Source organism: Hyperolius riggenbachi, chromosome 6 (genome assembly GCF_040937935.1).
Source record: "Hyperolius riggenbachi isolate aHypRig1 chromosome 6, aHypRig1.pri, whole genome shotgun sequence".
Taxonomy (NCBI): Eukaryota; Metazoa; Chordata; class Amphibia; order Anura; family Hyperoliidae; genus Hyperolius; species Hyperolius riggenbachi.
Window position 1 is genome coordinate 249,740,673 of NC_090651.1, and position 24,025 is coordinate 249,764,697.

At 42.3% G+C, this 24,025-nt stretch overlaps 1 protein-coding gene across 2 annotated transcripts in view; it reads right to left on the reverse strand.

The window, feature by feature from the left end:
* Positions 1–1,937: 1,937 nt before the first annotated feature.
* Positions 1,938–24,025, reverse strand: part of MORN1 (MORN repeat containing 1) — a 565,248-nt gene continuing 543,160 nt past the window's right edge. Inside the window, exons 13-14 of one of the 2 annotated variants that reach the window (XM_068240670.1) lie at positions 21,835–21,908; positions 1,938–2,557 (exon numbers count right to left, since the gene is read on the reverse strand). In XM_068240670.1, coding sequence (XP_068096771.1) covers positions 2,406–2,557; positions 21,835–21,908 — 226 coding nt within the window. In that variant the 3' untranslated portion in view covers positions 1,938–2,405. Of the gene's footprint in view, positions 2,558–21,834; positions 21,909–24,025 lie in introns of those variants that run through there. The other variant, XM_068240672.1, reaches the window with a different exon arrangement.

Consider the following 24,025-nt stretch of genomic DNA (forward strand, 5'->3'; position numbering starts at 1 on the left):
AGAGACGGAGCAGCGGTGACCGGGGGCAGCACCACCACCACCACCACAACAGATTGTGAACGGTTTCAGGCTGAAATCGGTTCACAATCTGTTTGCAGTAAAGGTAGCCATACGATCCCTCTCTGATCAGATTCGATCAGAGAGGGATCTATCTGTTGGTCGAATCTGATGGCAAATAGACCAGTGTATGGCTACCTTAAGAGCTATCTTGAAAGATGTCTCTTTCGATAAAACCTAGCTCTTTATTTGAAAAATATTCAAATCGGCATAAAAAAGGAGCTGGATGCCAGGGCAGCCCACTGCTTCAGGCAGTCAGCCTTTCTTCACACTGAACTGACCCTTAAGCTGGCCATACACTGGCCCGATTTGCCGCCGTTTCGACAGCAGATTCGATCACTGGGATCGAATCTGCTGCCACTCGTTCGTGCTACACGCCAAATTTCGATCCATTTCATCCGATCCCGTCGATCGCTCCATGCGGAAAATTACCATCGATCGCCTGCGGGTAGGGAGCACGTCGCTAGCGGCATTCGAGTGCCCGATGACCGACTCAATAGAGCGGCAATACATTACCTGCTCTGCTGGCTTGACTGCCCCCGGTCACCGCTGCTACGTCTCCGCTCTGGTCTCCGGCATGCTTCAGTTCCTCCTGCCCGGCAGGAAGTTTAAACAGTAGAGGGCGCAGGAAGAAGTAAAGCATGCCGGACCTGGAGACCAGAGCGGAGACGGAGCAGCCGTGACCGGGGGCAGTCGTGACGGCGGAGCAGGTAATGTATGCGGGCATGCGGGCGGGGGGGGAGCAGCGGCAGCAGCAGCACCACCACCACCACAACAGATTGTGGACGGTTTCAGGCTGAAATCGGTTCACAATCTGTTTGCAGTAAAGGTAGCTATACGATCCCTCTCTGATCAGATTCGATCAGAGAGGGATCTATCTGTTGGTCGAATCTGATGGCAAATCGACCAGTGTATGGCTACCTTAACTCTTACTGTAAAGCTGGCCATACACTAGGCCGATTCCCGCCAGATCGACAGCAGATTCGATCACTGGGATCGAATCTGCTGTCACATCGTTCCTGCAACACGCCGAAATTCGATCCATTTCGTCCGATCCCGTCGATCGCTCCGTGCGGAAAATTACTGTCGATCGCCCGCGGGTAGGGAGCATGTCACTAGCGGCGTTCGAGTACCCGACGACCGACGCAATAGAGCCCGCATACATTACCTGCTCCGCCGGCACGGCTGCCCCCGGTCACCGCTGCTCCGTCTCCGCGCTGGTCTGGTCTCCGGGTCCGGCATGCTTCACTTCTTCTAGCCTGGCAGGAAGTTTAAACAGTAGAGGGCGCTCTTCTGTTTAAACTTCCTGCCGGGCAGGAAGAAGTAAAGCATGCCGGACCTGGAGACCAGAGCAGAGACGGAGCAGCGGTGACCGGGGGCAGCACCACCACCACCACCACAACAGATTGTGAACAGTTTCAGGCTGAAATCGGTTCACAATCTGTTTGCAGTAAAGGTAGCCATACGATCCCTCTCTGATCAGATTCGATCAGAGAGGGATCTATCTGTTGGTCGAATCTGATGGCAAATCGACCAGTGTATGGCTACCTTAAGAGCTATCTTGAGTATCTTGTATCTTTATTAAGGAGATGCTGACTAGGATTTTGGATTTCCACTTGCTTTCACTGCCTAAGTGGTACTGTTGGGCAGCACTGGTGGTGGCACTCCGCAACTTTAAAAAAAAATCCCTCAAACATGGATGCTGGTCTTACTGAGTAATTAAGATGTTTACTGCCTACATTGTGGCCAGATCTGCAGCTACAGTTCCTCAGCCCTCAGTGTACAGTAAAGCATTTAGCCCTCTCAATGCCCTACCCAGTGTGATTACAAAAGCCATGTGTACATTTCATCCCTCCATCCTTCCTGTAATAAGAAACCACTTCTCACTGCTCTTTTATTTATCTTTTTGTTTTTACAAAGATAATATACAAGATACTGTATGTGAAATGTAAATGTTTTATTACACACCACTGAGCAGAAAGGAACTAGACAGGAAGTGGCAATAGGACCCTGCAAAGTTGTAGCTGGAAAGTAGGCCACAAAGAGTTTGTCTACTAAGACAATAGGGAGGAGCTGGGTTGGGGCAAGTAATCAGCTCTGTATTTACATCAAAAAGCTGTTTGCTCCATTCCATAATCTTCTTGACATCATATGGGTGGTGATGGAATGGGGGAGTAGTTTGGATGGCTCACGCACTGCCTAACCCAACAGCACCTGATATTAATACAATAAGAACGTTTTGCAAACTCAACTGAAAACAATAATGCAAAAATGGTGTATGAGTAATGCACAAAATCCTGTGACAGTAAATATTCTATTTATATGTAAAAAAAAAAAAAATCAACATTTCATGAATTAAGCACAGTAAGCATCTCCATTTTTCGATTATTCTTTCCCTTGGCTTTTTCGGGAATAATTCTGATGAGTTTAAAGGCTGTTTGGAGAGTGTGACCCAGGAATGGTGGGTTGGTGATGTCTTCAACCATGATTACATACTCTCCTACAAAAAGAAAAACGCCATGTTAAATGATAAATTAACCTCCAGATGAAGCAATACTTAAAACGCTACTCAGTACACCATAAAGTGGATCTAAACTCAGAACTTCATCTCTGATCTAAAAGATTAGGCACAGCACGATAACCTTTAAGGGGAACAAAAGTCATTACAATTTAGGGAAATCCTAAATAAAACTCTGAAGTTTTAACTGGATTCACTTTCAGTGAGAACAGAAAGGGTTAAGGCCTCAGTCTTTCCCTGCACAGGCAGAGCCAAGGCTCTGTGAGTCACAGCTACTGATAAAGCTTATTACATTTTGGTGTAGTTAAACAAACATACACAGTTCAGAGTAGTGGAGTTTTACAGTATTTATATGTGTAATGAAAACTTTTCATTTTGTGGTGTGCAAGAGTTCGGGTCCACTTTATGACACATGTGGACCCTTATACAACTCTAATGATGGATGTGTGCTAATTTTTTTGTCTTTATCCACTTGTACAGTAATATACGGTATTCCAATAAGTGGTCACCTATAGTGACTCCATACCTTGCTGTATTTTTGAATTTATAGTTAATGCCTACCTTTTGATTGTGAGCTCCTCTGGGGCTTTGTACCATGTAAAGTGCTGTGGATGATGTCAGCACCATATAAATACATAATAATAATAATTCTGCCACATTTCTCCCAGCCCATCTCATATATAAATTTCACCTTGTTTTGACCAAAAAGTTTTGTTTCTAATAAACAATATTATCATGGCGCAACAGAGGTTCTCCAAACACCCAATTATAATTGTTGCTGGAAGAACAAAAAGACAAAAGACACCCGGACACCGGGAGCCCGCTCTGGTGTGATAACGTCTTAATGGGTTTCTGGTGAAGAAATTCTAGTAGGTTTATACTCACAAAGGTGGGTTGCTTCAAAGAGGCAACCACTCGTGTGGGCAGGTGAGGAAATACCGTCCCCACTCTGCCTTTTTCTGGAAGGTCTCGGTCGCAGCTCCAAATGAAAATATATTCAAATCGCCTGAACGTGAGGCGTCGAACCCCTACTAAATAGGGTGTATCAAATAAATTTAGGAGGTAGGAGGCGCCCAATTTGGTAAATAACAACACAAATTGACTAGTCTGTTAGGGAGACTAGAAGAATAATAGTAAGCCAAGAGTTACTATTGGCTTACTATTATTCTTCTAGTCTCCTAAAAGACTAGTCAATTTGTGTTGTTATTTACCAAATTGGGTGCCTCCTACCTCCTAAATTTATTCAATTATAATTGTAGTACTTGGGAGTTTTTTAGTTATACCTCTGCTATCAGCCAGTACATTTTCATTTTTTAAGCCTTTGGAAAAATGAAACAAATTATTTATAGTTACATAGCGGTTGTTAGATTAAACCTATCTTATGAATTATCTCTCCCTACCTATTTTCAACAGTAAAGATCGTTTCAGCACCTTCCAAGCAAAAAAATAAAATAGCAAGGTTAAAACTGATAAGGCAATATAATTCATGCCAAAGGTTTTGGGAATTATCATAGTTATCTTATTGGGGAAAAACCATGTCTCCATCCAGTGTCATAGCTAAGGAGCCCCCCTATACGTAACAATTGAAACGGCGCACCAAAACCTGCCAAGGACAACCACAGTGTCTGAGGTGCAAGAAGAAGATGGGGAATAGTTTGTTAATGAATACTACTATGTAAAGCATCTATTGAAAATAGAAAGCCCCCTTAAATGTCAGAAACACAAAATTTGCATGGTAATGTTAAGAAGAACAGTGGGAACAAAAGGAAACATTTTCAAAAATACCTTATACTTTTTGAGGATATCAATTTTAAAAGTTCAAAGGAAAAAACTCTCCCCCGGAGCCCCCCCATACCATAGACCATGCGGGCTGGTATAGCCCACACGGCCGGCGCTCCGCATTTTGGCTATCCCAGCCTGCATGGGGGACAAGTAGTTACAGAGAGCTTGGCAGGGGGGGACCCCACGTCATTTTTGGGAGGAAATTTCCTACACTCTGGACATAACAAAAAAATTAAATAAAAAAAAATTAAATACAATTTTTTTTAAAAAAAAAATGTAACTATCGTTTCCCACTATCTTGTTAACATATCCTGAAAATTTGGTGTTGCTAGGATGTACGGGGCCTTTGCTATTAACTGCTAAAGTCAGCAGGAATTGTTTCCCACGATCTGTCATTTACCAGCATTTAAACGTAAAACGTTTTTTCCTTTGAACATTTAAAATCGATTTTCTCAAAAAGTATAAGGTCTTTTTGAATTTTTTTTTCCTTTTGATCCCATTGTTCTTCTTAACATTCCCATGCAAATTTGGTGTTTCTAGTATTTAAGGGGGCTTTGCTATTAACTGTTAAAGTCAGCGGCGGTGGGAACATTTCCCACACTCAGTACGAGATCTTTAAAATTGATTTTCTCAAAAAGTATAAGGCCTTTTTGAAAAAAAGTAGTCAGTGACCCCCTCCAGGTGATAGACCCCTTGAAACATCTTTTCCATCACTTTTGTGGCCAGAAACAGTGTTTGTAGTTTTGGAAGTTCGCCTGCCCATTGAAGTAAAATGTGGTTCGCAAAGTTCGTGCGAACCCGAACTTTTGCGGAAGTTTGCGTTCGAGGTAAAATTGGAGGGTCGAGCCATCTCTAAGGACCAATACAAAACAATTGGGGACGGCACACAAGTGGCTTAAGCAGAAAAACTGTATTAAAGCATGCAGAGGCACACACACAACATGTTTCGGGCGGAGCCCTTCCTCATGTTGTGTGTGTGCCTCTGCATGCTTTAATACAGTTTTTCTGCTGAAGCCATTTGTGTGCCGTCTCCAATTGTTTTGTATTGGACTACGAATTGCAGGAGTGGTGTACCTGCAGGAGGTGGGCACCGGCAAGGGGGTCTTTCTATAGACCTGAAAGGTGGGTGACGTGTGAACCTTTGAGCCATCTCTAAGGACCAATAAAGAGCTAATAATGTGGTTGAGGAAGGGCCCTTCCTGCCCAAGGGCCCCAATGCGGTCGTGACTCGCAACCTCTGCACCCCTATTGCTATGCCACTGTCTCCATCAACTTCAACCTTTTAATCATCTCTGTACCTAACCTTAGACTGCAGGAAGGTAAAGTCAATGGTGAAAGGAAAAACTATATCTGGAAGTAGACAAACACAAGCAGACATAGCCGTGAATGCCTTGAACAGAAAGGAAACGCCCCTTTTGAAAATAAATATGGACTTTTTCCATAGTTAAGACCCAGGTTAAGACATCACATATTAACCACTTCCACACCATGTTATTTTATGCTGATCTGTGCAGCGTGGGCTCTCCAGCCCACAGCACAGATCAGCTAGCAGCCAGGGCGATCAGACTTCCCCCCTTTTTTCCCCACTAGGGGGATGTCCTGCTGGGGGGGTCTGATCGCCCCCCGGCTGCTTGCGCTTGCGGGGGGGGGCTCTTCAAAGCCCCCCTCCGCAGCGCTTCCTGGCCTCCTTCCCCTTCCCTCCCTCTCCCTCCCCCTGTGAGCGGCGCAGGACGGATTTCCGTCCTGCGCCTGATGGGATAGGCTTTAGCCTATCAGATGCCGGTGATCCCCGGCCAATCAGAGGCCGGGGATCGCCGATCTCCTCTACGGCGCTGCTGCGCAGCAGCGCCGTATACATGTAAACACCGGGGAAGATCTTCCCCATGTGTTTACATTTACCCTGCGAGCCGCCGATCGGCTCGCAGGGTGTTCACGGAGACACCCTCCGGGAACTGACATGGAACGGCCGCTCATACGAGCGGCCGTTTCCATGGTATACACTTCTGGATTCAGGGGCGTGTATATACGCTCCGAGAATCCGGAAGTGGTTAAAGAACAACTATTGCGAAAAATTTTACAATTTAAAATACATACATATAAATGTCCATTTCTCCCAAAGTTAAGTGCACTATAAATTACTATGTCGCTGTCACTTACAGTACATAGTGGAAATCTGACAGATCTGTCAGGTTTTGGATTAGTCCATTTCCTCATGGGGGATTATCGGTTATTTCTTTATTTACAAAAGCACTTATTGAATGGCAGTCCAACTGCCAAAATAATGTGCGAACAAGTAGAGGAGCTGACTGACATGTTTGTATGGATTGTTTTCAGGTAGTGCTACTGCTTTTGTAAAGAAAAAGTTAATACAGAGAATTGCCCATGAGGAGATAGACTAGTCCAAAATCTGTCAGATCTTTACTACCTACTGTACGTGACATCAGTATAAGAGAAAATTAGGTACTTATCCGTTAGCCGGGCGCATCCTCTAGGTGGCGACAAAACTCCACCAGAGTTACATCTTTCCCTACTATCCATGTCGGCCTGGAGGGGGAATAGTAATTAGCGCCACCTGCCGGATGCGCCCGGCTAACGGATAAGTACCGAAAATTAATATATAGTGCATTTTACTCTTGGAGAAATGCACATTTTGTATGTATATATATATTTTTTTACAATAGTGGTTTTAACCACCCTTGCTGTAAATAACCCCTTTCTAAACTAGTGATATATCAATGCATTCCACCAACAGTAGTTTCTGCCCTCTTGCCATTTGCACAGATCTAAGGATGGGAAGTTTGTGCACCAAGCTGGTGCTCTGTATTTTAGGTTTTCATAAACACATTTTTTTAACATATGAAAACTAAATCCAAACTGGGACTGATCCTCCTTGCAAACAATCTGCTGGCAACTTTCAATTTAAATATGAAAGCTGATTGGTTGCTATGGGCTATGGCCCCTCTGCTCATAAATATGCTCCTTTGGTTTCTAATCTGCTTACAAGGTGAGATGCATCCTCTAGTGTAGAAGCATTTTGGCATTCAACACGCCATTCCTTTCATGCGGCAGATTTAATAAGCGCTAAATTAGAATAAATTGCTAGGAAGGGGCGCGGCAGTTCCAAACTCTGTAATTGGCCCATTCTACGAGTGGCATAAGTAATGAGAAGACAGATGTCCCTGATATGTAAGCACAATGCTAATCAAACACCTGTGATTAGGAGACGCAGAAGAAGCCTCTCTATTAATGCTAATCAGCACTAATCACACTTTATCAAGAGCAGAGCAAACAGGGTCCGTTATTAGCATAGAAGAATCTCATGTGCACCCTGAATCTCTAGTGTTTATATTTTGCTTATTACTAAACAAAATGTTTTCAATTACCTAAATCAATTCACTCCGGCACAATGGGCACCATCTTTGCAGTGTCTTATGCAAATGTGAGCGTGCCTCTAAGGGAGTGGATTGCAGTTCACAACAGGAACTCGCGTTTATTTATAGTTTAACTGCGTATTTGCCAATAATTATGCAGAGCTGTAGGACTACGTTGTTAGTGGCTGTCACAAAGAAGTCTATTTTATTTATTTTTTTAAATGCAGACTTAATATTGTGGCAAGTTTGGGGGATAAGACATTCTAAAGGACACTCCATGGTAATAAAGAACTGCAAAAGGTTAAAAGTAAACATGAATGTGTTGCACAAAGATTTTTATGGATTTATTAAGAATTAAATAATTATTACCAAATTTCCTTATGCTAATAAACAGGTGTAAAGTTAGAGGTGGGCACTGTTAAAATTGGCACTAAAGCCTGGATTCCCACTGTGCGTGTTGCATAAAGCATGCGTTGTGTGCGAACAGACGCTGTGTACACTATACCATACACATTAATTCAGAGCCTTCATGCAGCAAGTTAGAATAACGTAATCTCTTACAACACAGAAGTGTGAACAGGCCCATTGCGGTTGCAGTTGGACCCAACCTCCCATGATGAGGATCTTATGAGTTTGTTTTGTGACCTGCTCATGGCCTGGTATAAATTGCTGGGAAGGAAAGGGATTGACTGTGAGAAGGCTGCAGACTCTCAAGCACAGGGAAAACACCCTTATGGCCCATACTCACGGGCTACAATTGTCGCCGCAACATGCGTAAGGCGGCGACAGGTCGCCCGTGAGTATGCGGCGTTGCACGGGCGCGCACCCCGAACTGTCGCCCGTCGCTGATGTCGCCAGGCAATTGGCGCGGTCAATCGCCTGGCGACAGTCGCCGCCGCAACTCCGCTGCAACAATCCCTAGTCCGTGTGAGTACGCGGACTAGCGACAGCAACATAATTGCAAATAGAAGGCGCTTCCGGCGGGGTGAGGGACAACAGCGACAGCTTCCGCTGCATCAGTTGCCAGGTCCCTCCGCCGCGTGTATGCGGAGGGACCTGGCGACGAGCTGTCGCCGGCATGTCGCGCACACGCTCCCGTGTGCTAGCGACATGCCAAAAAGTTGCCCGTGAGTATGGGCCATAAGCACCAGGTGAATTACCTAGGTAACGTGCGCATTGCTGTGCTAATGCCCATTACGCCACACGTTACCATAGCAACATAACCTGGTATCGTGCTTGGTGCTAAGGATATGGCTGTGGTGCTCCCCCTGAACTAGTAACAGTAAAAATGCTGTGCGCTGCCTGTGCAAGGCAACTTTACTGGCCTTCACTGCATGAGGCCCAGGGTAACAAAAGCCTAGCTTGATGATGGTGTCATCGGAGCAGTATGTCCATCTGCAACAGTCAGCGACAGTACAGAATAATAGCTACACTACAAAAACATTTATTGGGGAATCTATGGTTTATACTTGAAGAATGATTACATGCCTATAATATTAAGCCTGGTGAGGGTGGCTACATGTGCTTGGTAACATCCTTGAAGCTTAGAGATACTGACCTGCCATCTCCACAAAGATAAAGTTTGTGGCTCCACTTCAATGAACACAACCACTAACCATTCTAGTTAGCTGCTGTTTGTATAGAAATGTTCAATACATTCAAATAACTGTTTTTATTAAATATGTGACACATCTTCTAGAGTGTGCCATTCCAATTCGGGAATCAAATAAATGAATATGCCATACATAGACATATAAAAAGACAACTTTACACACTCACATAAGGAAGGGCAGACCTTTCTTGATTTCAGTAATGTACTCCAGGTAGTGTTATTGCAATTTCAGAGAGCATATTGAATATCATATGTTCCATGTTTTACATCCAATGTAAAGCATATGCTTATTTCAGACCTTTGACACTACCTCCTCTGTCCGTATTTGTGAAGACTTATTTCAGTTTGGCTTCTGTAAAAACATGTTTGCTAATGTTTTGGTGGGGACATTAACTGAAAGGAAAATCTGAAGATTCAGATAAAGTGTGCTCTCCTGAGCAGCCAGCTCAGGATCCAGGTAGCTTTATGCTGCATGGTCTGCAAGGCTCAGTCCACACCAGCATTGTGAACACAGTGGACTCAGAATGGATGGGTGGAAGCTTGCAATGATTTTCTATGGGCAGGTTAGTCATTTGATCCATATCAATTTTTGTCTGTTGTGTTAGTACAATAGACAAAGTTAAAGTGGACCCAAATTAAAAATACAAGATTTCAGAAATAAAATCTATTTTCTAAATTATAGTAATAAATAGCAGCCTTTTTCAGCTGCATGATGACAAATATAAAATATTTTACATTTATTGGAGGAACCCCTCCCTTGCTTTCATATTGCTGGGACAGAATCCGGCAAAATGCTGGAGTAGGTGGTGTCCGGCAAAGGAGGAATTGCTAATGGCTGCCACCTGTATAACCCTAGTTATGGAAAGAGAAGGGTGAAAAGCATGCACTGATATGCTTCATAGGCTTGAAGGAGTGTTTATTTATCTTTGTATGTGTCAGAGTGGTGCAACTAAATATTTTGAATTAAAAAAAATGTTTGGTTTGGGTCCACTTTAATTGGTACCATTTTTTTTCCAACCAATGGCACACATGGACTCTGCAGTGGCCAAGGACCCTGCAATGGACTATGGAGCACTACAGCATACTATATCTGTACATGACGGATACACTACTTCTCCAGTTCGGTCTGGCTTAAAAATAACCGATACACTTTTATGTGAGGTGTAACTTTAAAGAGGAACTGCAGTGAAAATAACACAATGCATAAAATTTCTTATTTTTAAACAAAATCTATTTATAGATTATTTTGCCCCCTTTAAAATGTTTTCTCTCACCGATTTACAGTATATTTTGAAATGTATAACTGGTAACAACATCATCAGGGGGATTTTTGCCTGGCAGTTGGAAAAAGCTGTTATTTCCCACAATGCAATAAGGTTCACAGACAGCAAACTGTCAGGACCTTGGTCATGACATCACACTGTGGGAGGGGTTTCACCACAATATCAGACACACAAACCCCCCTGATGATCTATTCGAGAAAAGGTAAAGATTTCTCGTGGAAAAGGGGGTATCAGCTACTGATTAGGATGAAAATCAATCATGGGTTAAAGTTCCTCTTTAAGGGGACTTCTTTAAAATCCCCCCATCATTCTGCATAAATGAAGGCACTTTTAAGAAGATCAGCAGACCACCATATTTAAGAAAGAGCCAATTAGTTCCTCCCTGAGCACTCAATGCCATTTTTAATTTATGTTGAGTGTCTTATTATTATTATCAGTGATCACCATATTATATGCCAATCAGCATGATTAGCACTTTATAAATTGCCAAGTGCCATTCTCCACTTTGATAATGGTAAATCCCATTTTTTTTACTTATTTGAGTTTATAAAAAACACAGTACCCCCACCCCTTTTCCAGGTTTGCATTCCTCAGATAATTTGTATCCCACAAGTGTGGAGCTCTACTCCTTGAACAATATTAGTCCACATGGTTGCAGGCTTGAGCTTCCAAGCTATCCAAGCATTAGAAGCCACAGTCGAATAGCTACGCCCATGGGATGTTAAGTGAAGTCCTGTGGGGTGTAGATATACTGTCTGCTAAACAATATGTAGTTATGTCCAGGCTAGATTTAGAGAAGTCGCGAACACAGAATTTTCCGCTTGCAAACAGCGAACGCAAACTTCCACAAATGTTAGCAAACATAGACTTGGGCAGGCGAATTTTAAAACCTATAAAGACTGTTTCTGGCCACAAAAGTGATGGAAAAGTTGTTTCAAGGGGTCTAACACCTGGACTGTGGCATGCTGGAGGGGGGTCCATGCCAAAAATTACGGAGTTGACGCAAAGCCGGGTTTTAACCCCTAAAGGGCAAAAACCACATTATGCACAGCTCTGGGTGTCAGTGGGCTGTGGCGTGTCACACACAGAGAAATGCAATAGTACTATCAGAATACAGTGAAATAATAATGCACTGGAGTGGTTCTGTGTGGGCAACTTAATGTAGCAACAGCAGTAGTGTGCACACAGCTCTGGGTGTCAGTGGGGTGTGGAGTGTCACACACACGAAAAACACAGGAGACAGCTGTGCTAGCCCTCAAAAGGGCTGTTTGGGGTGCTTTCACAGCAAGTGAGGAACAAGAACACAGGCCTAGCTAATGCTTTCCCAACCTATATGCAGCAAGTCTGACCCTGCTCTCACTAACAAGCAAAAACAGTGCAGTCCTGGAGGCTCAAACTGCTAATTTCCACAACCAGGGAGTCAACAAGTCCACACCCGTCCACTCAAGGTGCACAAGTCCACAGAAAGAAAAAGAAATGACTGGGTTTCCACCTGGATAACTGCAATTGTAGCAATTTCATTAGACCATAGTGACATGAAAGTACACAACGTTTCGGCCAAAACGTTGTGTGCTTTCATGTCACTATGGTCTAATTAAATTGCTACAATTGCAGTTACCCAGGAGGTGGAGACCCAGTAATTTATTTTCTTCCTGCTCTCACTAAGGGCTGGTTCAGACGGACGTTTGCAGAGCGTTTACAGCCAGCGTTCAGGGCTTGGTGTTAAACGCTCCCATTCAAGTGAATGGGAGCGTTTGTACCAAGCTTTCAAGCGCGTTTACACAAACGCGGCGTTTGGGTCCCGATTTTCTCTGGCGTTCAAGGAGCCCCTGGAAGCTACATGTAGCTTCCAGGGGAGGTTAACCGCGACGGCTAATGTCCCCCTAGGGGAAGAAAAAACGCGACCGCAACCAAACGCACGCGAACGCTGCTGAACGCGACGCCAGCAAACGCAACGCCTCCAAACGTCCGTCTGAACCAGCCCTAACAGTCATCAGCCTGCAGAAAATGAATCCAATATAGCCACCGCAACTACTTTTTGATAGGGGAGTGGGGGGTCCAGTAGGGGGTGCTAGCTGATTGGCTGCCATGTGTCTGCTGACTGTGAGGTAAGGGGTCAAAGTATGGCTCCATGATGATGTATAGGGGGCGGTGGAACACGACATATGTTCACAATTCGCGGAGAACACAAACAGCAGAAATTCGCCAGGAACTGTCCGCCGGCGAACTGTACGGGCAATCTCGAGCTAGATTACATATTTTTTATCTAGGTCCCTGCTATCCAGACTAAAGCTTTCAGCGATTTCAGATCTAGTCATCTCTTATCACTCTCCAGTTTTTATAGATGTTTTAGAATGAATGCAGATATGTACCGATATTATTTGGAGATTCCCTAATCATTTATACAGTATGCAGATGTGAACTTTAGAGATCAGCTGCAGATATGGTGGAGAGAGTTCTGGGTGAATAATGTTGAGTACACAAACAACCTTTTTTTAATTTGGGAAGCAGTTAAACTGGTTCTCCATGGGAGGATCATAATGTACATCAGGAATCAAATTTCAAGTGCTGTGAGCCTGTGAAACATTCCTTCTTTCATCTAAGGAATATTACAAAAATGAAGCACCTCCTTCCTTCAGGGGATCTTCCAACCCCAGTTCACGTCTTCATCACATCACGGCTGGACCATTGCAATGCCCTCTATGCAGGCCTTCCAAATAAAGACCTACACTGCCTGCAGCTACCCATAAAAATAGAATACTTTTCAAAATTGGCATGCTCACATTCAAATCCCAACATGACCTAGGCCCTGGATACCTGAAGGATTCGTTGCAACTGCGTCACACCACCCACAAGCTCAGTTCCCTCCGTTATTTAAATTGGCTCTGTAGCCTTTTCTTCAACTTTTAGAGAAGCGAGTGCCAGGGATAAATACAGGGAATGATAAAGCAAAACTAGCAGCATTTGCTGATGATTTATGTTATTTTGGATGACCCCTTGAGGCATATTCCTGTAGTTTGTTAGTACGATTGAGGAAGTCAGGAAACTAAGCGGATTCAAAGTTAACGAGGCTAAGTCAGAACTGTTATTTCTATCCACCCTGAAAGATCAGAATTTAGATAACATTCAGGTCAAGGTCAGCACACAGGTGAAGTATTTGGGAATCAATATCAGCAAAGACCCTTCCTCCCTGTACTCTCTTAACTATGATGTTTTATTAAAATCAATTCAAGAACATTTAGCACATTGGGAAAAATCTGCCTGTTTATTTAATGGGGAGAAGTACTCTAATCAAATGAGTAAGTTTCGGAAGATTATTGTATCTGCTCCAGACTATTCCCCTAATACTAAAACACAAAGATGTACAGTCACTAGAAAAAGCATTTACACAATTCATCTGGTCGGGAAGGAAACCACGAATTGCTTTATTTAAGCTGAAAATGTCCAAAGACAGGGCTGGAGTGGGAATACTGGATGTCCGATCTTACCCTTTGGCATGCCTGTTTAGGCACATACAAGATTGGGTGAGACAAAGTAACATATTCTCCAACTTTAGCCTAGAGACAGCGTTCGCTGAACCACGGTCCCTACTGGTAATACTCCATACTCTGTATAGAAATCTTTCCCTCAAGTTGAAACTACTACTCAAGAGAGTATCTAGTTTACAGTGATGATGGTGGTGGTGGTGGTGGGGGTCCTTTTATGGGGTGTAGGGTTAGGGAGGCGAGGGAGAAAAGTTTGTTTGTCTTTGCAATATTTTGTTATAGGTACAGTTGGCATCTCATCTGACGTACGAGCTTTGAAATTTTTATATGCTTTTAAACAATGTAAACAAAATTCCTAAATAATAAAACACTCATTAATTCCAAATATTAAGCTGCTAAAAATTGGTGAAAATTAAAGTAAAAGCAACAACAGCGGGTTGCAGCTCAGAGTTTCATAGCTGATCCCTGATCTCTTCCATCACACAGTGGACTGATCAAAAGGTTTAGGAGGTGGAAATTGTGGGACCCTATTATTTTACTAACCAATATCTCTGGAACTACTTATTAGTTCGACGGGCAGTTTTCACTGCAGGAAACTTATGATCCAGTACAAATGTATTTTAACATGCAATCTCACTAATATTTTTATAAATGCGAAAGTTTGGATGTTTGTTACTCAATCACGGATTTGAATGACTCAACGGATTTGAATGAAATGTGGCACACACATAGTACATTACCTGGAATAACATATAGGATTATTTTTTTTCCCCATAACCAAAAAGTAGATGGAGACAAATACAGATTTCACTGGGAAAATGTAAACTGCAGCCATTCTTACACTGTGAATGGCATGGTTCTCAAACTTTGCACAGTTGGTCACTGAGTGACTGGGATTAATATTCAGAAAAGTGGGTGGAGCCTACAAAATTCACCTATTAATTTTCAAGGGGAATATTAAATGGCTGCTATTCTTGCACTGTTAATGGCACAAACCTCAAACCTGGTACAGTTGGTCATTGGGTGACTGGGGTTCAAATTCAAAAAAAGGGGGTGGAGCCACAAACAGCCAATCAGATTTGTTTCAGTTCAGTGCAAATTATTGATGCCAAAGACCAAAAAGCTCACAAACTTGGTCATTGAGTAATTGTGTGTTAGAGTTAGAAAAAGTGGGTGAAGCCAACACCAGCCAAATACATACCCAGGCAACGCCGGGTCATCAGCTAGTATTTAATATATAACATCAGAGAAAAATAAAAATCATGGAGCTTAAAATACAAAGAATTCAAGAAACACAATATATTTTTGTACAGACATCACCTTTCGGTGAACTGATGCCAGAATCCTCCCAGTTCAAAACTTGGCCAAGCATAAGTGTTATCTGTCTAACAGGAATACTTTCTAGCCATATGTTTCATTAAATAAACATAGAGAAGGGATTCTTCTGATTTCTCAACAGGTGGGCAGCGGTATTCCCCTATTAAAAGGCCTTTAATGCAGGGTTGTAAATGAACTGTCTATGCTATGTAATGAAATGGAGCATAGTTTAAGCCAGGATAACTGCGCTAGTGTTGTGGTGCTCTTCTGCAGACAAGTCATCTATCTGCTGGATCGCAGCTACAGAACAGACAGCTTTTGTTAGGAAGATGCTGTAATAAGGGGGACAAATTTATCTCTGAAACAGAAACAAGATTTTTTTTAACACATCACAGAACATTAGGGGGATCTATACTTTCCATATGGATAATGTCACAAAGCGGTATATGTGATGAGTTTTCTGCCGTGTGTTATTCATTTAGAAATAGAAAACAGCAGCTTTTTAACTTCAATGCTGCATTCTTTATGCAAACTAAAGGTCAACCCCAACCTTAAAGGAATACTTAAGTCATTTAAAAAAAATGACTTTTACTCACCTGGGGCTCCCCTCAGCGCCCTGCAGCTGAACGGTGCCCTCGCCGTGTCCCTCCGATGCGGCTGGTCTCGCCGGCGGCCACTTCCGGTTTGGCCGTCACCGGCCGACAGGCTGTGAACGCGGCTGATTATCCGCGTCCCCGGACGCAATAGCGCCTTCTACAATGCTATTGCGTCCGGGGACGCGGATAATCAGCCGCGTTCACAGCCTGTCGGCCGGTGACGGCCAAACCGGAAGTGGCCGCCGGCGAGACCAGCCGCATCGGAGGGACACAGCGAGGGCACCGTTCAGCTGCAGGGGGCTGAGGGGAGCCCCAGGTGAGTAAAAGTCATTTTTTTTAAATGACTTAACTATTCCTTTAAAGAGTAAGTTTATTAAAGGGAATCTGAAGTGAAAATAAAATTATGATATAATGATTTTGTATGTGTAGTACAGCTAAGAAATAAAACATTAGTAGCACAGATATGAGTCTCATATTGTTTCCAGTACAGGAAGGGTTAAGAAACTTCAGTTGTTATCTATACAAAAGAGCTTCTCCGAGCTCTTCGACTGAACTTGGTTAATATGCAATCGAACAGAGGCATCAATAGAATAAAAATAGCTAAAAATGTGAAAAATAGAGGAGGAAGTGGTGGACTTACCTCCTCCAAGTAGACACAAGAATGTTGTATTATACAATGATATAGTTTGTTTATATACTCCAAGATTCAATTCAACACATTTCGCAGGCATGACCCTGATTCATTAGGCAATATAGACAGGAGTATAGAGCAAATGCAGGTCTAGGTGAAACCAAGCGCCTCTGTAACTTGGTTGGCTACAGTGCTATTTTCTGAATTACTTATACATAAATAAACAGTGAAAGACTACTTCAGATAAGATTTTACTGCATAGAAGTTCAAAGGGTCATTAGCTCTTCTCTGTTTCATAGTTTAAAATGCAGAGTATAATTTGTAAATGTCAAATATTAGAGAATGATGCAATGCTATAAACTAAAGCTATAGAACTTAAAATAAAAATATGACACTATTTTCTTTGCTACTAATGTTCTATTAATTATCCGTACTACACATACAATTTATTATATCACAAGTTTTCGCTTCAATGCCACATTAAGAGAGAATATGGCAGTTTTCTTAAATGTACACATAACTATAGCCTGCTCCATGGCATTAGTGTGACCACCTGACATCTTACTAAAGCTGGCCATGCACGCCTCAATTTTTCTGGTCCATTTTTGACTGATTCTATCACCTTGACAGAATCTGACAGTAATCTATTGCTTCAACATATCCGATCGATTGACTTTCAATTGATTTTAGACATTTTATCAATCAAAAGTCAGATTAGACATGTTGGGGGATCGATGGCTGTCTTGAGCAAAACAATGAGTTTACCGTGTAGGGTCGGAATCTATCACTATCCAATCCAATCGGATAGGGATGGATTTGACTCATAAATGGCTAACTTTACAAGGAAAAAATGTTATCACCTTAAAGCGGAATATAACCCTGCATTTCAACTTTGCTCTACAACATTATTTACAGCATATTAAATGCAAAAAGCATTTTTTTTTTACTAGACCAGCATTGGAAGGGTTAAACACAGAGGTTTTAAGTTCTGTGGAGAGATATGCAGACGTTCAGATATTTACATTCTATTTAGTTATATGTATATATTTAGAAATGTTACACACTCTTTGGCTGTCCTTCAACTCCTTCTCAGTGAGAGAGATGAGTCACATTCAACACTTAGATACATTTATGTAAACAAAATGTATCTCTCTCAAGTTCGGATGCGTCTGCAGAAATCTCCAGGAACTTTAAAGCCCTGTGTAACCCTTCCAATGCTGGTCTAGTAAAAAAAAAATGCTGGTTGCATATAATATACTGTAAATAATGTTTTAGAGCAAAGTTGAAATGCAGGGTTATATTCCGCTTTAATTTATCAGAATCTGTCCAAGGCCTTTTTTCTCTGCTCCAACGCAGTTAGAATTTACCTATGCAAAGCAGGTGCCATCATAATGCCAGCACCACATATTTTGCTGGCCAATAGCACATTCGGCAAAAAAAAACACAGGAAAAATTGGGCACTTATGGCACGGCAGAAGTTTGGGCGCTGGCATAGGCGCCCATATGAATTATGGCCATAAGGGGAATTTGGAGGCCTGAGCTCCTGCTATTTGTAGCCGCAGTTTGCACAGCAGACGGCCCCAGGGCTTGCAGTTTATTGGGCACCCACATTTCCCCCTTACAGAGATGGCTAGTACTGAACGGGGTGAAAAAATACCTATCTTAAAGCATGTAAGCATCAAGAGGCTAATGATCAATCAAAGGTGATGCAATTACAGGTTTCAGCCATATTAATTGGAGCCTTGTGTTCACACTGAGGCATCAAGACATGCTAGTCTTCCAGTGAACTATTTTAATCATTAAGAATGTGTTAGTTTATTATTAGTTTGTTATTTCTATGTATTATTTTTTCAAGTGATAATATGCTGAAGAGTGATTTTGTAGATAAAATGAAAATGTATCTCCTGGGAGAAAACTCAGGAGAAAAGTTAAATGAACACGGACCACGGCTCTTATTCAGTTAACTTTTATATTATGTTTTCTCACAGAAGATATTTTCACACATTGTCAATACATTTTAAAGCCCCTTGCAAGCGAAAAAAAACCCAAAAACTTAAAATAAGTTTGTTATTACTTTTTTTCTCCTGCTTTCTAGTATTTTTTTCAATTGCTGGTGCTGAAAAGTTATTTTACAGATAAGATAAAAACTTTCTCCTGGGAGAAGAAGCAGGAGACAAGCTAGTTGAATAGAGGCTAAGGAGTTTTAAAGAAAAACTGAAGTGAGAGGGACATGGAAGCTACCATATTTATTTTTCTTGAGGACTGTAGGCTTATACCCCCTTAGTGACCAGGCTATTTTTTGCAATTCAGGGCTCTGCAGCTTTAATAGGTCGCTGCAGAGCCATACAAATTAGCACACAAATGAATCCCCCCCCTCCCCCCCCATTTTCTGCCCACCAACAACAGAGCTTTCTTTTGGTGGGCTCTGATCGCTGCTGCCAGTTATCAATTTTTTTTGTTAATTTATTTTGAATAAAATCGTCGTGTTTTTTTAATTTCTCCCTCCCTCCCCTCACTCCCTCCCCCCGCCAGCCAATCACAGCGATCAGCTCTCATAGGCATCAGCCTATGAGAGCCAATTGCTCTCTGAGCCTCTCCAGGGGACAGCAGAGAGACACGGCTGTCCCCAGTACATCGCTAGCGTAGATCACAGCGCTGTACAATGTAAATAGACCTCAGTTTTGCTGTCTAACAGTCTAATCGCTGTTAGACTGATGATCAAGTGGGGTTGCGCGTGCGATCCCCTGCAAAACCCCGCACCAAGACTTGATGCCTTTCAGCGTTAGGCGGTCCTGGGGCTGCCACCTTTCCGATGCCTATCGGCATTAGCAGTCGGAAAGGGGTTAAAGTGTACCAGAGGCTTTTTTTTTATATATATATAAGAAAAGGGACACAGAGGCATGTTCCCATCTAAAGGACATGCTCTCCGCATCACTGACAGTCCCCCTTTACCGTGCTAGCCCACTTTGTCTGCAGACTAACATGGAAGGGGCATCCCTTGCAGGAGAGGAACTCCTGCATAACGCCCCCTTCCTGCCTCTAAGAGCCTTCTCATTGGCTCTCTGTGACTGTTCTCCGCTTCTCCCCCTCCCCTTGCTCGTCAATCTTTACTCTGTTCTCTTGGAGGAGAGTACAGAGCTGCATTTTATTATTATAATTTTTGATTTATAGTACCAGCATCTTCCGTGGCGCTGTACAATAGCATACAAGGTATAACAATACAGAGTATACAATACAACACTTGATATAAGACAAGAGTTTATAACAGCTAATACAGTGAACAAATTGACTACATGTATTTAAAAAAGGTGGGGGGTATGTACACCCATTACACAGCATTGTGAGACAAAAGGGGAAGTGAGCCCTGGCCTTACAGTCTAAACATTTAAGGTATAGGACAGTAGGTAAATGGAAGCTGTGTGTGGAGTGGTAGAAATGGTGGTTAGTAGGCAGGGTCCTAGGTAGGAGAGTATGCTTGCCTGAAGAGGTGTTTTTAGATTGCGCCTAAAAATAGTAAGTGTGGGTGAGTGGCAGATGTGTTGAGGGAGAGTGTTCCAGAGGAGGGGAGAGGAAGGCAAGAAGTCTTGCAAGAGGGAGTGGGAAGAGGTGATCAGGGAAGAAGACAGAAGGATATCGTTAGCAGAGCGGAGATTGTGTGTAGGATGGTATCTGGAAATAAGTTGATTTAGATAGAAAGGAGCTATGTTGTGGAGAGCTTTGTAGGTGAGAGTAAGAATTTTAAATTGTAACCTTTGTGTAACTGGCAGCCAGTGAAGGGTCCCTGCATTTGCAGCATCCTGACCCCAGGAGTCACAAAAGTGAAACTAATAGTTTAGAAAACAGCGGATAGGAGCAGCGGGGAGAGGCGGCAATAAACACTACCTGATCTGGCAACCCTTCTGAATCAGGTAGTATGCTTTTTTCTATGACGGGCTCGGGTTCTCTTTAAAACAATGCAAATTGCCTGGCTGTCTTGCTGATCCTCTGCCTCTAATACTTTTAGCCAAAAACCCTGAACAAGCATGCAAATCCGATGTTTGACTGAAGTTTGACTGGATTTGCCTAATGCTTTTTTAGGTTTGTGATCCAGGCATGAAACTTAAGCAAGACTGCCATGCAACTGGTATTATTTAAAAGGAAAACGTTATGGTACCCTTCATACCCCTCTCACTTAAGATGTCCTTTAAAGTGGATCCGAGGTAAACTTTTACACATTGCATAATTGTGTTCCTTTCCTATTGTTTATAGGGCATTCCTCAAGCCAAATACTTTTTTGTTTTTGTTTTAATACTCTAATTCCCTATAAACTAAAAAAAAGCCACGCCCACAGGTTTTCAGAGAGCCTTGGCAGTACCAAGGGCTCATGAGAGCTCAGTCTGGGCAGGAGGAGGGGGAGGTGTTACTAGCGATTGATTGCAGAGGCAGAGGGGAGGAGGGAGGAGGAGAGGGGATTAGGCTGATGGCTCAAGATACAGATAAGCCTGCCTCTGTGTAATGTTTACAAACAACATGACTGCTGTCATTGTATCACAGGAATAAATAATCACATTCTATTAAAACTGTTTGCAGCTTGATTTGCTGTGTAAACCATCTAAACTTTAGATAAGATATATAGACAAGTTACTTGTTATAGTTAGTTTTTCATCTCGGATCCGCTTTAAGGTTAGTAGTCATTTCTGTAACAGCTCCAAGAATGCTCTAAAAGACTTACATGACCGAAAAATTGGGGCTAAGAAATATGGGTGCCCGCTATTGGCGGAAGTTTGGGTGCCGCCAGAGGGGCCCATTCAAATACTGTTTTTGAGGGAAAATTTGGGTGCCCGCAGCACACTAAAATTATCATTTTCCTTTTTGTGCTGGATTGGTGGTGGTGGGGGGCGGTTACAGTTAGCCATCAGGGGTGGTTGGTTGGTTACGGTTAGCCGGTAGGGGTATATAATTAAGGTTATCCATGGAGGGTGGTTAGGGTTAGCCGTGGGGGCTTTAAGGTTAGGCATCGGTAGAGGAGGGGTTCAGTGTGAGAATAGGGTTAAGTTTAGTTTATCATTCCCCCCCCCCCAAAAAAAAACAAAAACATTCGCAGCTTTACTGGGTGCTCTTTTTTATTCAGCACCCTTTTTGCATACATTCAAAAAATATGTGAGTAACCCAGTGGTTACAGCCAATAGTATAAATTATTTACCTGTCCTGACAATTCCACTTTCTGTCAAATTGTTCTCCTTTTTAAACTTTCGTTCTTTATTTACAAGCTCCGATCTGAAATACAAACACATTAGAATATAAATACATAGAGAGAAAGAGATGCTGATTTATCAAGGCAGGTGGAAGGAGGACTGGTGCAAAGTGAAGCAGTTGCCCAGAGCAGAATTCTTTCTTTATCAGCTGAAACCTGATTGGTTGATCTGGACGGCTGCTCCACTTTTGTTCCCTTTTCCTTGCACCTCTCTGGGTAAATGCTAGCCCCACTAGAGAAATACATATGAATAAAGATGTAAGATCAACAAAGAACTGGTATATTTATAAGGCATTACAATGAACAACTAAAGAATGCAGTAAAAAAACAAGGTAATACTTTAAAATGATGAGTTGCTCAAATCACTATAAATTAACATGTTAAAAAAAATGGTATTCTGTTACATACAAAAGAAGAGACCAATGGATAGCAGTACAGTCTGGAGACGTCTTAATAATAATAACACCAAAGACCATACTTATAAGCAAATCAAATTATCATTTAAGTAATAACTCACTTGTTATCATTTAAGTAATAACTCACATAAGTAATAACTCACTTGTTGTATTAGGGGTGTCTATCTCTTTTACTTTTTTCTGTTACAAAATTGACCCATTTCAACCATGCCAAAGTTCAAATATCACTCAAGGCCAAGGGAAGAGGCTGCGCACAATGCTGAATTTAGAAAGATAAACGTCACCATAAACGTCACCAATAGGAAGGTATTCCAGGTAAGTCCACAAAAACAGAACCACCGTAGAGTTCCCCCACAACTTGAAGCAGTCTCTTAATATTCGGCCAACACTTTACATGTAAGGGAAAGAAGGAAAACACATAATCGGCTTCAAAGCAATTGTCCGTCACCACGTACTACTTCCGACAGCTGGTCACGTGGGATGTAGCCACGGCTACGTCCCACGTGACCGGCTGTCGGGAAGTAGTATGCCGGAGGCTGGATCTGAGGCGGCATGCATATGAGCGGGACCCGGGACTGCTACTTCATTACATGTACAATGACTTTTGAACTACGCCTTTTGTGAGTGCAATCTGATAACTTTTGTATATATTTTATTAAACATATTTATGATATGAGAAGCTTTTTAGTTGTAGAGCCTTTGTGATCTTCCCTCATTGAAGTGGCTTATCACTGATGGTCTGTTGCCGGGTTGTACAGCCCCATATGCATATGAACCCCACCTCTGGATTTGTGGAGGTTATAGAGGGTGAGTATGGGTCTATTGATGGGCACCGCACATAAAAGTGTTTATGGGAAGTGGAGTTTTGCACACTGGAGCGGTGACGGACAATTGCTTTGAAGCTGATTACACATTGGCCTCAATTCACTAAGATCATGCTGGAGATAATAAGGCAAGAGAAAACGTACCTCCACATAAGAGAGAGTTATCTTATCTCTTCATTCCTTAAGTTACCTCCTCTGTAGTTAAGTTACCTCCTCTGTAGTTATTTTACCTCCTCTGTAGTTAATTTACCTCCTCTGTAGTTATTTTCACACGCAGTTAATAAAGCCTGTCTTTAACTCTGGAGTTATTTTAAGGATTGAAGAGTTAACTTAAAGACAGAAGAGTTAACTTTAGGTTTGCCTGAGGTAAAATGTTTCCTGAATACTACATGCCTTATCACCATGGTAACAACTCTAGAAGAGTTATTAAAGACAGGAGATAAGCTTAGTGAATTGAGGCCTATGTGTTTTCCTTCTTTCCTTTACATGTGACATGTTGGCCGAATATTAAGAGACTGCTTCAAGTTGTGGGGGAACTCTACGGTGGTTCTGCTTTTGTGGACTTTACCTGGAATACCTTCCTATTGGTGACATTTATGGTGACGTTTATCTTTCTAAATTCAGCATTGTGCGCAGCCTCTTCCCTTGAGTGACTTTTTTGCAATAGAACAGTGTGCTGTGGCTAGCGCACCACGTCTGTTATTTATTACTTTGTCCATTAGCGCATATTCATTTTTCTAAAGTTCAAATATCACCACCTGCAGAGCCATTAATTAAAAGTTTTCTTGAAACAAAAATGTTTGTCCAAAACATTGAACTGTTTCTTATTTGACTGATTCCAACATAATTTACCATATTTCAGAACACACTTTAATTTAGCTTTTTTTTTTTTTTTACTGG